General features: G+C 43.6%; 1 protein-coding gene across 1 annotated transcript; it reads right to left on the bottom strand.

The window, feature by feature from the left end:
• dusp19a (dual specificity phosphatase 19a) lies at positions 1–11358 on the bottom strand. Its single transcript, XM_078262958.1, has 5 exons — positions 11219–11358; positions 8799–9044; positions 7468–7514; positions 6850–7002; positions 1–639 (listed from the first exon to the last, which is right to left on the bottom strand). The coding sequence occupies exons 2-5, from the start codon at positions 9019–9021 to the stop codon at positions 433–435; spliced, it is 630 nt and encodes a 209-aa protein (XP_078119084.1). The 5' UTR covers positions 9022–9044; positions 11219–11358; the 3' UTR covers positions 1–432.
• Between the last annotated feature and the right edge of the window lie 3562 nt (positions 11359–14920).

The raw sequence follows: 14920 nt of genomic DNA, 5'->3' as shown, positions 1-14920 counted from the left end.
CTGAAGTTTTTATTCATTTTTTTATGTTTAGAAATGAAACATTCTGGAGTTCGTGGCTGCCCACCGCTCCGAAACAGTGAGGGAATGGGTCCCCCCCCACAGAGACTAAATCTAACTTAACAAAACACAGAGATGACTCAAAGAACGACAGCACCAAAACATGAAGAAGACATAACACGCAAGCAAGAAAATAATGTCTTGACTATTTTAAAGGGTTTAAGTGGTGTGCAGTATTTTATATCAACCTGTTGAATCATCTGGTTTGATTATTCTAGACCATTTAACAAGAGCTGGAAAAAAAGAAGATCTGTAAAAATCCTAAATATGACTTATTTTAGTTCTTGGAATGACCTGAAATGACATTTCTGATTCAAATCAAACTTTTTTTGGTTCTTAAACTGTATGACCGCCCCGAGCATTTCTGTTGCTGCCTCAGTGTTTGGATCCGTTGATCGTCGGCGTTTTGTAGCTCTGCAGTTGTTCCAGGAAGCCGGGGTTGGGGGACGAGGCGCCCCGAGCCGATTTGACCAATGAGAGGGCGGCGTCGAACGTCTGCCCTTCGCATGACATCAGGTAGCCAATGACCACGGCCGGTGCCCGGGACACGCCGGCGTTACAGTGGACCAACACCACGCCTTTCTGGAGGAGACACAGAAGCAAACGTTGATATTAATGGATTGATCAGTTGATTTCAGCCAATTTGGGGCAGAACATGGGAAACCCAGATGTTTCCAAAGAAAAACTTGGGACAAAACTTAAAGCTAAAGAAGTCCAACTACAGTCATTAGATCTGAGAAAAGTCTTTTAGTTTCATTCATTCAGCTTAGGCGCTGCACCTGAACCTTATAATGGCGGGAAAACATTGGTAAAGGATCTGAATGATAGAAATAAAATGGATAGAAAGGCCCGTGGTCATTTGATTGGTAGACAACAAAATGGCAATTGTTGTTAGTTGTCATAGTGACAACATGCGTCTGCGTCGCTGGGAGGGGAGCCGCCAATGCTCGGGAGATGTTCTCGGAGTTGCAGGGAGTGAAGAGGAACAGTTAGACCCAGCGGCAGTGGGTCAGCGGACCGCTAACGTTAGACCCAGCGGCAGGGGTCAGCGGACCGCTAACGTTAGACCCAGCGGCAGGGGGTCAGCGGACCGCTAACGTTAGACCCAGCGGCAGTGGGTCAGCGGACCGCTAACGTTAGACCCAGTGGATATGACACGTGCCTTTGGTGGAGGAGACCTGGGTTCAATTCCCACTGCGATACATCAACCAATGTGTCCGTGACACAGGTGTGTTCAGGTGCATTCTGGGCGTGCTGGTCTTACAGGGAGGTGTGTTCAGGTACATTCTGGGCGTGCTGGTCTTACAGGGAGGTGTGTTCAGGTGCATTCTGGGCGTGCTGGTCTTACAGGGAGGTGTGTTCAGGTGCATTCTGGGCGTGCTGGTCTTACAGGGAGGTGTGTTCAGGTGCATTCTGGGCGTGCTGGTCTTACAGGGAGGTGTGTTCAGGTGCATTCTGGGCGTATTGCTATCTTGAGGCAGCGGGAAGTGATGGCACCATTGACCAACAAAAACCTGGTCTAAAGTCAGTAACGCAGCATTTCATTGTTATTTTAACAGAGCATTAGTAAAATGCTCCTAGGCTCGTGCACAGCGCGTGCACACTATGCTTGTTACACACACAGGGACGCACAGCAGCACACACACATGCAGAAGATTACAAATACAAATATTACGGTACAAATCCTCCATCATAACAGCAATGCTCCAAGGTCCAAACGCGCCTGGCTTTTAAAGGGAATGGGAGATGATCTCTGATTGGTTGATTGCATGTTACGCCCAAAACACACCTCTGATTAATGAAGACACTAAGTACAACCCTTTAGAACCATGCGCCCGGCGCACGGACCCTTTTTTTCCGCCGTCAAACTAGCAAAAGTGGATTTGAACACGCCCTAAACGCACCCGCGCCAGGTGCTTCACGCCGTGCGCTCAGATCGTTAAAATAGGACCCTTTGAGTTAAGAAATGTTGAGTAAACTGATTCCTTTAGTAGTATAATTAATATTATTAGTATATAGTATATATTTGTTGGTATCGAACTCTTCGGACCTCTGCGGGGGTGGAGGGTTGACTTACTGGACCTCTTGTAGTTTAAGTCGAATACCCCTGGTTGAACATCATGGCTGATAATCTAAATCCTTATGGAGAAAATCTGGGATGTTTTGTCTTCCAGGACCACACTGTTGAGTATACTTCTTCCACCACTGGACTGGAGCAGTGAGAGGAAACATGACGCTGAGCAGCAGTGGCGCTCTCTGAACACTAGATGGCTCTACAGACCGACAGAGAGCCGGGCGAGCTGCAGCTCAACACCATAACGCTCCGTCACTAATGTGCTCTTTAGTTAATAGATGACTTGTTTTGTTGGTGGCCCATTAGCGTCTCCATTACAGCCGCTCTTTCCCTTCTCATTGAAGCTTTACACCACAGCTGTGTCCCAGTTATCAGGCTGAGCGTGACGCTCACTGCAGCCAGAACCAAAAACACAAGAGCTTTACTCAAAATGTCTCAGAGACAAGACTGTTCCCAGATTCAAGGTGGGCTACGTTTGTTTTATTTCTTTAGGGAATTTTGATGAGAATGTGTGTACAAACCTGAACATTCAGCTAAAACCAGACCAGAATATTGTGTTAAAATCCGGATTTAAATAACTCAAACAAATGAGGGTTAACGCCAAAACAAAACTGGATAGAAACTTGAACATTTGAGTACAAACAGGTACAGACTGGTTAGGATCTGGCCCAAAAATCCCAGTGAAGAACAGAAAAATGCAGTGTAAACGTGTATAGTAGCCAAAAAATACTTTGGTGGTGCACCTTTTCCTGAACTTGAGGTTTTTGGCTTCAAAGAACCCCAAACTTCAGAAAAATACCCACAAATGCGAGCAAGGCATGACTCAAAGGCACCTGGGTAGCTCACCATATACGCAGCGGCCGCGGGCTCGACTCCAACCTGCGGCCCTTTGCTGCATGTCATTACCCCCGCTCTCTCCCCCGTTCATGTATTCAGCTGTCCTTTAAATAAAAGGCCTAAAATGCCCAAAAACTAATCTTGAAGAAAAAAAAAATAAAAAGCTCAGAATTGATTGACTATTAAGTAAAGTTTCAGGCCCTTTTCTCGCAAAAACCTGAGCTGTAAGTTGTGTCATGATGCTGCAAACTGTCGTACAAAAGCCCAAAAACACATGTAGAGCGTCGACCGCTGCAGTCATGATGCTGTCGTTGGCATGACAGCGCCAATATGCAAGATGCCAGATGGCCTGCTGGGTAATCTGACCCTGCATTTCAAAGTAAAAGTATCAGTTTGATTATCAGGGCTGGAATTACCACATCCACACACAGAAACATATCATAATGAACACACACACACACGTCCTGTAATCATACACCCCTAATGACTGCCTAATGACTCGCTGTGTCGGTGGGTGTGTGTGTGTGTGTGTGTGTGTGTGTGTGTGTGTGTGTGTGTGTGTGTGTGTGTGTGTGGTGTCATGTTAAGGTGAGCCGCAGGCCTCGCTGCTAAAAGCTTGTATGACACTGAGATCTGATCTGTGCGCGGTTTAATAAAACATGAACAAAACTAAACATCTATTATTCAACATCAGGAGAGAGGAGAGAAATGTGTCACGTGTCAACCCTCATTTTAAGCCTCTTGCATCCGTCTCCTTCTTCCCATAATCCTTTGGCTTTATGGATGGGTTGTTTCCTGTTATTGGACTTGATTCGGTCCTTTCAGTTTCACCTCTCACCTCCCTTTTCTGTTTACAGTTTCTATAAAAATGGCTTCTTATATGTGTTAGCAAGTTTTCTTTCAGAGTGCCTAAAATGCAGAAGGACTCTGATGAAGATGTAACCTACATCAAAACGTTAGTCACTGTTATGCACCTTATTTAATATTTTAATAATGTTCTCTTTATATTGACCTGTCCTGCCCTGGTTGCACCGGATTGTTTTTTCCCGACATTTTTGTCACTTTTTCCCGATGTTTTTGTCTGTTTTTGTCACTTTTTCCCCGATGTTTTTGTCACTTTTTCCCGATGTTTTTGTCTGTTTTTGTCACTTTTTCCCGATGTTTTTGTCTGTTTTTGTCACTTTTTCCCCCAATGTTTTTTGTCACTTTTTCCCGATGTTTGTCACTTTTTGTCACTTCTTCCCGATGTTTTTGTCTGTTTTTGTCACTTTTTCCCGATGTTTTGTCACTTTTTCCCCGATGTTTTTGTCACTTTTTCCCGATGTTTTTGTCTGTTTTTGTCACTTTTTCCCGATGTTTTTGTCTGTTTTTGTCACTTTTTCCCCGATGTTTTTGTCACTTTTTCCCGATGTTTTTGTCACTTTTTTCCCGATGTTTTTGTCTGTTTTTGTCACTTTTTCCCGACATTTTTGTCACTTTTTCCCGATGTTTTTGTCTGTTTTTGTCACTTTTTCCCCGATGTTTTTGTCACTTTTTCCCGATGTTTTTGTCTGTTTTTGTCACTTTTTCCCGATGTTTTTGTCTGTTTTTGTCACTTTTTCCCGATGTTTTTGTCACTTTTTGTCACTTCTTCCCGATGTTTTTTGTCACTTTTTTGTCACTTTTTCCCCGATGTTTTTGTCACTTTTTCCCGATGTTTTTGTCTGTTTTTGTCACTTTTTCCCGATGTTTTTGTCTGTTTTTGTCACTTTTTCCCGATGTTTTTTGTCACTTTTTCCCGATGTTTTTGTCTGTTTTTGTCACTTTTTCCCCGATGTTTTTGTCACTTTTTCCCGATGTTTTTGTCTGTTTTTGTCACTTTTTCCCGATGTTTTTGTCACTTTTTCCCGATGTTTTTGTCTGTTTTTATCACTTTTTCCTGATGTTTTTGTCACTTTTTCCCCGATGTTTTTGTCACTTTTTCCCGATGTTTTTGTCTGTTTTTGTCACTTTTTCCCGATGTTTTTGTCTGTTTTTGTCACTTTTTCCCGATGTTTTTTTCCGTGCTTTTGTTGAATTTTTCTGACATTTTTGTGACTTTGTTTTCAACATTATAATTCTTTTATTTTTTTAAATGCTGTAAAATTGAATAAAACACCCAAATTCAATCAAAGTAGTGAACTGATCATTCATTTCATACTTGTGAAGAACGTTGTAGGGAACCATCCACGTTACTTTTTTGACAATTGCGTTGAAAAAAAAAAAAATCTGATATAGAAACTAGTGTTGTCAAACAATTAAAATATTTAATCGCGATTAATTAATTGCATTAATGTCATAGTTAACCCGCAATTAATCACACATTTTTATCTATTCTAAATGTCCCTTGATTTCTTTTTGTCCCATTATTTTTTCTCATTTTAATGCTCTTATCAACGTGGAAAAGTGGATCGGCTTGCTTTGTGCTTTGTCGCCTGGCTTTGATGAGGGGGCGGAGAATTGGCATCAGCTGTCTGCTTGGCCATCAGCTGTATACTTGGCCATCAGCTGTGTGCTTGGCCATCAGCTGTATACTTGGCCATCAGCTGTGTGCTTGGCCATCAGCTGTGTGCTTGGCCATCAAGTGCTATTTCAGACTGGACGTGCTGCGATGATAGCTCAGTTCACAACGACTAAACACACAGATCACTTTGGTCTTGTCAATGGAACCATTTGGCAACTTTTTAAAAGTAAACTTTCCATTCAGAATCTTATTTGCATCCATTTCGGCGTCTCGCGCTCGCCATCCACTCAAAACGTAACGTTAGCCTACTACTCTTTGGCCGGCTAGAAAGCCCAAACAAGTGTGCGCAGCGTGCCTGTTTAACTGACTGCACTAATAGAAACTTTTGAAAATGGGTCAAATTTGACCCGAGGACAAAAGGAGGGTTCAAGTATGTCTTCAGTTCGTCTGTAAATAGTGATGGTCCATGGTAACGTGAAAGGTGTGACTGATCAGCGAAGAGATGGGAATATTATGAGAAACGGAGACAGGGTTAGAGTGAGACACTGCTCGCTGTGTTTGCAGAAAGGAAGTTTTGAAGAGTAAGTCTGGCTAAACGGAAGTACATCGCTTTGTCCCTTCACAACAAGTACAAACTCAGAGCTATTAATAGTCCCGAGACTATTTTGCAGCGGTGCCGTTGCTCCATGCGGCACTCAGCACCGCCCAAGACGATTGTGATTGGTTTAAAGAAATGCCAATAAACCAGAGCACGTTTTTCTCCCATCCAGGAATGCTGGGTGGACTAGCCAGACCAATGCCAGACCTTCCTCCACGGCGCCGTGGAGGAAGGTCTGGCATTGTGAGACTATGTCAACAGTTAACTTCATTTAATATTGTATGTGGCATTTTCTTTTGCAAGAAGAAATGCAAACAACCCAGAGTGTTTTTTTCCCTCCTATATATCCCAGAATGCATCTGTGGTGTAGCCAGACCTTACTCTACAACAATGTTGCCAACTGGGCGACTTTTCAGACCCTCTTAGCGACTTTATTTCTAAAAAGCGACTAGGGACAAATGTAGCGACTTCAGACCATCAGGGGAAACCAGAGATAAGTGATTGTTTCTGGCCAAGAGGTTAGAGAAGCGAGCTTGGGACCGGGAGGTCGTCGGTTCAACCCCCAGAACGACGACAAAATCTGGGTGGGGAAAGTTGTCCCTCCCTCATCACCATGAGCAAGGTCCTTAACCCCAACTGCTCCAGTGCAGCTGCTCAGTGACCAGCAGATCAGACTGTGGTTACACTGGGCAGCTTCCAGGTATGAATGTGTGAATGTGATCAGGACATCAATCGACTTACCTGGATAAATAAAGGACCGTCAGTATTTATGATCTGTAGTAAAGAGATCACTCTCGTTACCTCACTGCGAGCCTGCTGGATGAAGTCACAGCAGTCCTGGATGTGAAGCAGCATGTCAGCGTCGGGATGATCCAGAATACTGACGGTCTTATAGATGAACAGGTCGGGGAACACGTTCTCCACCCCGAAGGCCACGTTCAGGATGTGAGACACCTGAGGAAGAGGAGCAGACTTTATCTCGATAACCCAGGAGTGAAAGGTGAGGTACAGCCATACAATCACATTTTCACTTCCTTTATTTAGGCTTTTTGACATCGCCACATCATGTCTGCCTCGTCTTTCCTTACCCAATTGCAATACCTAAGGAGTAAACCTCATCAGCATCAGTCAAGGGCGTAACTTTGGGTTCAACACGGGGGGGGGGGGGGGGGTGTTGAGATCTTCAACTATTTAGGGAGGTCCCAAGACATTTATTGAGAAAAGCGACAAAAACATCGGAAGAAATTGTAGAAAAAAAACAAAAAAAAAACAGACAAAAACGTCAAGAAAATAGCCCACAGCCCAGGAAAAGCCCAGAATGGATTATTGGGAGGGGGGGCTGTAACCCCCATCCCCCTGTAAATAACGCAGCACGCTTATACCACGTTACACGTCGTTTCAGAAGGAAATGAATCTCACCTTGTGTTTTTTCAGAGTGCCAAAGTCATGTGCAGCATCTTGAGAACCTACACACACACACACACACACACACACACACACACACACACACACACACACACACACACACACACACACACTTAGTTGGCTGTCCAGGGTCACAGGGTCATTTATGTTCCACCTGTGAGCCCTGATCAGGGTCACCCCCCCCGCCCGTCCTCCCCCACGCCTGGGCTCATCTTACCCTCAGCTCTGAGCTGGGGCAGCTAAACGTGACTTCCAGAAAGTTTACAGGTCTTGATCAAAATATTATATATATATATATATATATATATATATATATATATATATATATATATATATATATATATATATATATATATATATAGAGAAAGAAAGAGAGTAGTGAGTGAGAGTGAGAGAGTGAGAGAGAGAGAGAGAGAGAGAGAGAGAGAGAGAGTTTGGGATCATTTTAAGCTGCAAACATGCTGCTACATCATCTCAGTAGAAAACCTCCAGTCTACTCATCCATTCCACGAGCGAACCCGACACCAGGTAATCAACGTCCACCGCGCTGTTTTACACAACTAGCCTACAGCACGCTACTCTGCAAATAGCCATGTTTTACCAACAAGCTAAAACGAGAGCTGTCGGTTTGTAGTCTGACTGTTTATCAGTTTGCTACTAATCTTTGGAAACGTAGCTGCTGCCGGAGACAAACCGGCCCCTCGCCCCCAGCATGGCCACTTAATATGAACGTGAATGACGTCATCATGCCGGTGATGTCTGCATTCTTTATTCTTTCTCCTCCCTCAGTATTAGCCTTCTGAAAATGTGTCTCCCAGAACAGTGTAGTTGAATGGCCCTGCTGTAAGCTTTGTACCGTCACATGTACCCTCTGGTTAGTGAACAGCTCTTTTGCATATCCAGTGCAAAGAGCCAGAGGCAAGAAGGGGAAGGGGGTGGAAAATATTAACATTTGGGCCACCAAAAATGTACTTTTTTTTAAGGGTCTTGGAATTTGGCAATAAAAAATATATACAAAAGACAAGTTTCCTTTTTTTTTTAGTATACAGCAATAATAAATATTTACTATAGCTGTTTACTAAGTATTTCTTATCTAATCTCCGTTCAAACTAACACGCCCAAACCAAAATATTTCAACAACATTCTCGTATACTGGGCATTAACAGGAGGCAGCGTGTATACTCTGACTGTTAAGGTTAACAGACAAAACGAATGTCTCCGGTTTAGGGGCTCTGAAATGCCAGAGCAGTGTGAATACGAGGTTTTTAAACCAAAACGTAGCAATGTAAACGTAGCCTGAGTCATTACGTGGGACGCTCACTTACCCAGCAGCAGGTAGGGCTTAACGATGCCGACCTGCAGGTCCCAGGAAGTGTCGGGGACGTATCCCAGGATCTTTTCCGGGGTGACGGGGTCTTCCACCACAGTGATCGTAGAACCCTTCCAGGTCTCGATGATGCGTCGGCCGCTCAGTGACGTCACGCGGGTGCACTGCTTCCTCAGCCGCGTCCGAGAGAAACTCTGGATCTCTGCAGTCAGGGACTGCATGACTGCTCAGGACTGGAGTGAACCTGAAAGATGAATGAACCAGTAGTTGGATGATATTTCGTTTAGATACACTGTAAGAAAACCGTTGAAAAACAGATAATGTCAACACTTATGGACATCGATCACAGTAGAAGAAGCGGATGGGGTAAATCAGGAAGACGTCTAATTATTTAGGAACATGGCGGGCGATGAGATGTCCTTGTAAAGACAAGATGCGAGTCCCCTACACGATGCGAGTCCCCTATACGATGCAAGTCCCTACATGATGTGAGTCCCCTATACGATGCAAGTCCCTACATGATGTGAGTCCCCTATACGATGCGAGTCCCTACACGATGCGAGTCCCTACACTAAGTGAGTCCCGTACAGGATGTGAGTCCCTACACGATGTGAGTCCCCTACATGATGTGAGTCCCTACACTAAGTGAGTCCCCTACACTAAGTGAGTCCCTACACAATGTGAGTCCCCTACAGGATGTGAGTCCCTACACTAAGTGAGTCCCCTACACGATGTGAGTCCCTACACGATGTGAGTCCCTACACTAAGTGAGTCCCCTACACGATGTGAGTCCCTACACGATGTGAGTCCCCTACACTAAGTGAGTCCTCTACACGATGAGAGTCCCTACACAATGTGAGTCCCCTACACAATGAGAGTCCTCTACACTAAGTGAGTCCCCTACAGGATGTGAGTCCCTACACTAAGTGAGTCCCCTACACTAAGTGAGTCCCTACACGATGTGAGTCCTCTACACAATGTGAATCCTTACACTAAGTGAGTCCCCTACACGATAAGAGTCCTCTACACGATAAGAGTCCTCTACACGATGAGAGTCCCCTACACGATGTGAGTCCCCTACACTAAGTGAGTCCCCTACACGATGTGAGTCCCTACACGATGTGAGTCCCCTACAGGATGTGAGTCCCTACACTAAGTGAGTCCCCTACACGATGTGAGTCCCTACACGATGTGAGTCCTCTACACAATGTGAATCCTCTACACAATGTGAGTCCCCTACACTAAGTGAGTCCCCTACACGATGTGAGTCCTCTACACGATAAGAGTCCTCTACACGATGAGAGTCCCTACACGATGAGAGTCCCTACACAATGAGAGTCCTCTACAGGATGTGAGTCCCTACAGGATGTGAGTCCCTACACGATGAGAGTCCTCTACAGGATGAGAGTCCCTACACGATGAGAGTCCTCTACAGGATGTGAGTCCCTACACGATGAGAGTCCTCTACACGATGTGAGTCCCTACACGATGAGAGTCCTCTACAGGATGTGAGTCCCTACACTAAGTGAGTCCCCTACAGGATGTGAGTCCCTACACGATGTGAGTCCCCTACAGGATGTGAGTCCCTACACAATGTGAGTCCCGCATTTGTGAGTTGTGCATGTCCAGAATGGCCGCCATATTTGACAGCTAGCTATGGCAACACCACTTAGACGAAGTGCGAAAACTAAATACTTTCATCCAGGAAACCCATGTTTGTTCCTCGGGAGTGTTTTAAATCCAAACCACAACCTTTTTTTCTATCCTTAAAATGGTAACTACTGTTTTTTTCAACCTATTTTCCTGTTTTTGTGTCTGAGTGACTGATGGGAACAACAATCTTTGACATTGGTCCAGTATTAAGCGAGATCGCTGCAGTCGGCAGCGGAGAAACAAGCTACAATATAAGTTAATAGGGTGATTGTCCAGCTTGTATTTACCATCACGAAAATGCTTGTTTTGCCGCTGACAGACTCAGATTATTATTCTAAGTGTCTGACAACATTATGGAAAGGATCCCTACAGAGATAAACATCATCTAAAACACCGAAATGCATATTGAGTTTCAAACATCAGCATGTTAGCATTTATTTTGTCCACCCTAATGTCTATCAGTGCTCGAATGTAACGTAAAGTACATTTATCCGAGTACTGTACTTAAGTACAAATGTTGAGGTACTTGTACTTTACTTGAGGGGAATCCATACGGCATAGTATCGTGATATTTTGCACGTCACCACTTTTCCTTTGGGGACATAATATAAAGTTGGAAAAGGTAATAACTTGCAATAATACGCAGAATATCGCAAATAGTAGCCTATCGTATGGTGGAGCCTCTGCTGATTCCCACACCTAAAGTCTCTACATGAAGACATAAAGTATATACTATATGTGTAAAATTCTGTATGGGATAAAAACCTGTTTCTTCAGATGTTCAGCGTTGGTCCGGCTCGGTTCAGAATGGCTCTGGTTCAGCTGATAGTCCAGTTAAAAACCAGAGCGAGAGTAGCGATCCGGTTCAGTTTCCAGAAAAGAAACACTCTTCTTCCCTCATCATCATCTGTCTGTTCCAGAGATAAACACTTTGGTTCAGTGAGACGTCTAGTCGGGTCCAGACGGGTCCGACTAAACCTGGTCCACCTTAGACCAGGTCCGGAACTAATCCAGTCTATCTAATCTAACTATCTGTAGTCCAGTCTGCCCTAACTGAGTCAAACTGTGAACTGGACCAACTCTGCTGGAGGTGAGACTGAACTGCTGCTGTGTAACATGAACCTTGCTGTCTGTCTGTCCGTCTGTCTGTCTGTCTGTCTGTCTGTGAGTCTGTCTGACACCAAAGTCAATTCAAATAAAAATGTATTTCATATTTATATGAAAATATACCACACCGCATGTTCTGTTGTCTGTTGTTGATCTCATTTTGAGAGAAGAATAGCTCAAAAACCCAGCAAACCAACCTATAAAGAATACATGAAACCTATTTTTAACATGATGACATTAGAAAATAATAATAACATCAGGCTAAAAAGAGTTAAAATATGAACGGGCATATCTGTGGAGGATGTTGGTTCGTGTGTAGTCCACAAGAGGGAGCCCCATCCCTGCTTTAATGAGCTGCTAAAAGACCCGAATAAAAACTGAAGCTGATAAAACAGCATTCATTTTACAAATCTATGTATCATTTGTTATATGTTATATGTATATTTGTGTTTCACTTATCAAAACCAACGGTCTTCCATTCATAATTACAGGTGTCTCTGGTGTGAGCATAGACACCAGATAACAATGTTCATCACAGACAGACAGACAGACAGACCGGTAGACAGACAGACAGACAGACAGACAGACAGACAGACAGACAGATAGATAGATAGATAGGTATATAGACAGACAGACAGCCAGATAGATAGACAGACAGGTATATAGACAGACAGACAGACAGATAGATAGACAGACAGGTATATAGACAGACAGACAGACAGACAGGTATACAGACAGACAGGTATACAGACAGACAGATAGACAGGTATATAGACAGACAGATAGATAGACAGATAGGTATATAGACAGACAGAGAGTTTTTTGTAAAATGCTAATTTAAATATGTCATCATTAACTCATAAAATAATTATACTATAATAACATTAATTAAGGGATGGATTTGAAACATTTAAATGTTTTTCAGTTCCAGACCATTCTACCTCTTTATAGACTTTTTTCTACCAAAAATGTGATGTTTGTGTCACCTTCATTGGACCTATTATTGCATTACTTCCTTCACTTTTTTCGACTGTCTTTTTTTCCGCCTTTTTCAAGGTTTTTGTCACTTTTTTGTCACTGTTGTTGCCTTCCTTCTTTCTACTGTCTTAAGTTATTGTCATTTTTTCGGACCTATTCTTGCCCTACTTCCTTGCTGCATTCTAAGTTTTTGTCGCATTTTTCGAAGTTTTGTCAGTTTAAGTTGTCGTCACCTTTTTTCATTAGCATTTAAATGTTTTGTGCTGGTCACGGGGGTACTTGGCTAAAAAAAAACTAATCAAAGGGGGAACATTATGGAAAAAAGTTTAAGAACCACAGCCTTAAGAGTATGTAACATGGTATCATGTACGTGTGTGTGTGTGTGTGTGTGTGTGTGTGTGTGTGTGTGTGTGTGTGTGTGTGTGTACCACATGAGTGTGAGGATTCTCTGCAGGCGGGATGTTCCAGGCTACATTAGCCGCCACTTGCATAACACCATAAAACTGTCCATCGGGAGTAAACCGCGTTATAGGTCCTCTTCTAACGCTCCTCTGACCTGAACTCCTCTGTAAATCTGTAATTGCTATAGATTACTTTCAGCCCAGTGTGTGTGTGTGTGTGTGTGTGTGTGTGTGTGTGTGTGTGTGTGTGTGTGTGTGTGTGTGTGTGTACAGCTGCAGTCTTATTTATGTTGGAAAAGATTCAGGTAGTTTCCAAGAATATTTCCACACAGAGAGGGAAATCTGACCTTTTTATTCCCCACAACACACACACACACACACACACACACAGGTCAAGACGAGAGAAAATGACAAAGGAAACAAGGAGAGAAAAGGAGAGGAAACAAAGAATAAAGAGGAGGAAAGAAGGAGAAAAGAGAAGAGGAAATGAGGAATAAGGAGGAGAGGAGAAGGTTTTTGGTTAGGTTTAGGTAAGATTTTCCTGCCAAATGTGAGCAGCTTTTACGTCAGAAACACAAACACACTCGCAGTGATGAAATCATGAGAACGGACAACAAAAAACGAAAGAAGGAAAGAAAAAGAGAGAAAGAGAGAAGGAGTGAGGGAGGGATGGAAGGAAAAGTGCTGACTCAGTTCTCTGCATGTTGATTCATGAGTCAGAAAACCCGGAGAGACCGTGTGTGTGTGTGTGTGTGTGTGTGTGTGTGTGTGTGTGTGTGTGTGTGTGTGTGTTGGCTGTAACTCAACCCAAACATGGGAAGCTCCTCCAACATCTGAGAACTATTACTGCTATATCACACACACACACACACACACACACACACACACACACACACACACACACACACACACACACACACACACACTTTAGTGGCCCAATAACAGAGCTGTTAATGCAGGAAGCCTGCCGGGGTCAAAGGTCAGCACCAGCCGGTCAAATAGTTACATCACTGGTCAACAGTAGTCAAAAGTAACTGTTGATACTCCATTACTTAAATGTGTGTTAATGGCAGGGGTTGCCCTAATAACAGGACAGCAGGATTCCTGCAGGGCATGCTGGGAGATGGAGTCTTTCCATAGACTGTATATAGAATGGACCAACAGACCCCGTTGCTCTAGACGGAGACCAGTGAAGGACATTAGAAGCTCTTTCCCGGTGATGGCTGAGCGTTACTGAGCAGCCTCCAACTGAGCTTGAAGACGTAGATGTGACGTGAGCAACCTGTCTGAAAGTTGGAAGTCTTCTGGTAGCTGTGCCAAGAGAAATCTCAATCATTCCCAATCTAGCAGAGACGGAGAGCGTAGGTATATGTAAGGAGATAACATAGACACAGGCTCATTATTGATCACTAAAATGATAGTTAACATTAGTCATTACACTTAAACAGCTAATGGAAGTCCAAACTGCCTGAGAGCTTCTCCTGTACTATACGGTAACTCCTCTACTATGAGACAGGAAGTCTCGTGGTTATGACCCAATCGTTAGCCTATTGTTATAAAAACGTCTGCTACGGAGCCATAACGTGAGATACAAGGTAATGGAGCCTTTTATACGTTGTCGTGTTTCTTTAGAAATAAACAACAGACAAATAGAGTCTTTAAACGCTTCAGATGTAAAGGTATTCTCTGTCAAAGTGACGTCAAAATGAATGGCAGTCAATGGGATGCTAACGGGAGGTGATGGCTTGTTGGCATCAAAATGGCGCCATAGGAGCTACGGGTTGTGAGAAGAAGCTTACCGCCAATGAGTCTTTCTTCACAAGCAGCTAACTGGATGCAGTTGTGCAGGAATAACGTTGTAACCATGTGAAAAGTTTAGTCAATATCAGTTTAAATGGACGCTATATTGAGAATATTTCCAGAGCTTCACCTTGCTGTCAGACGGCCCTTTACGACGGGGAACTGAAGCCGTTATCTCTGC

The sequence above is a fragment of the Sander vitreus genome, chromosome 11, assembly GCF_031162955.1.
Source record: "Sander vitreus isolate 19-12246 chromosome 11, sanVit1, whole genome shotgun sequence".
In the NCBI taxonomy this organism is placed as follows: domain Eukaryota; kingdom Metazoa; phylum Chordata; class Actinopteri; order Perciformes; family Percidae; genus Sander; species Sander vitreus.
Note: the sequence above shows the minus strand (reverse complement) of the source record. Positions and strands in the feature narration are given on the sequence as shown.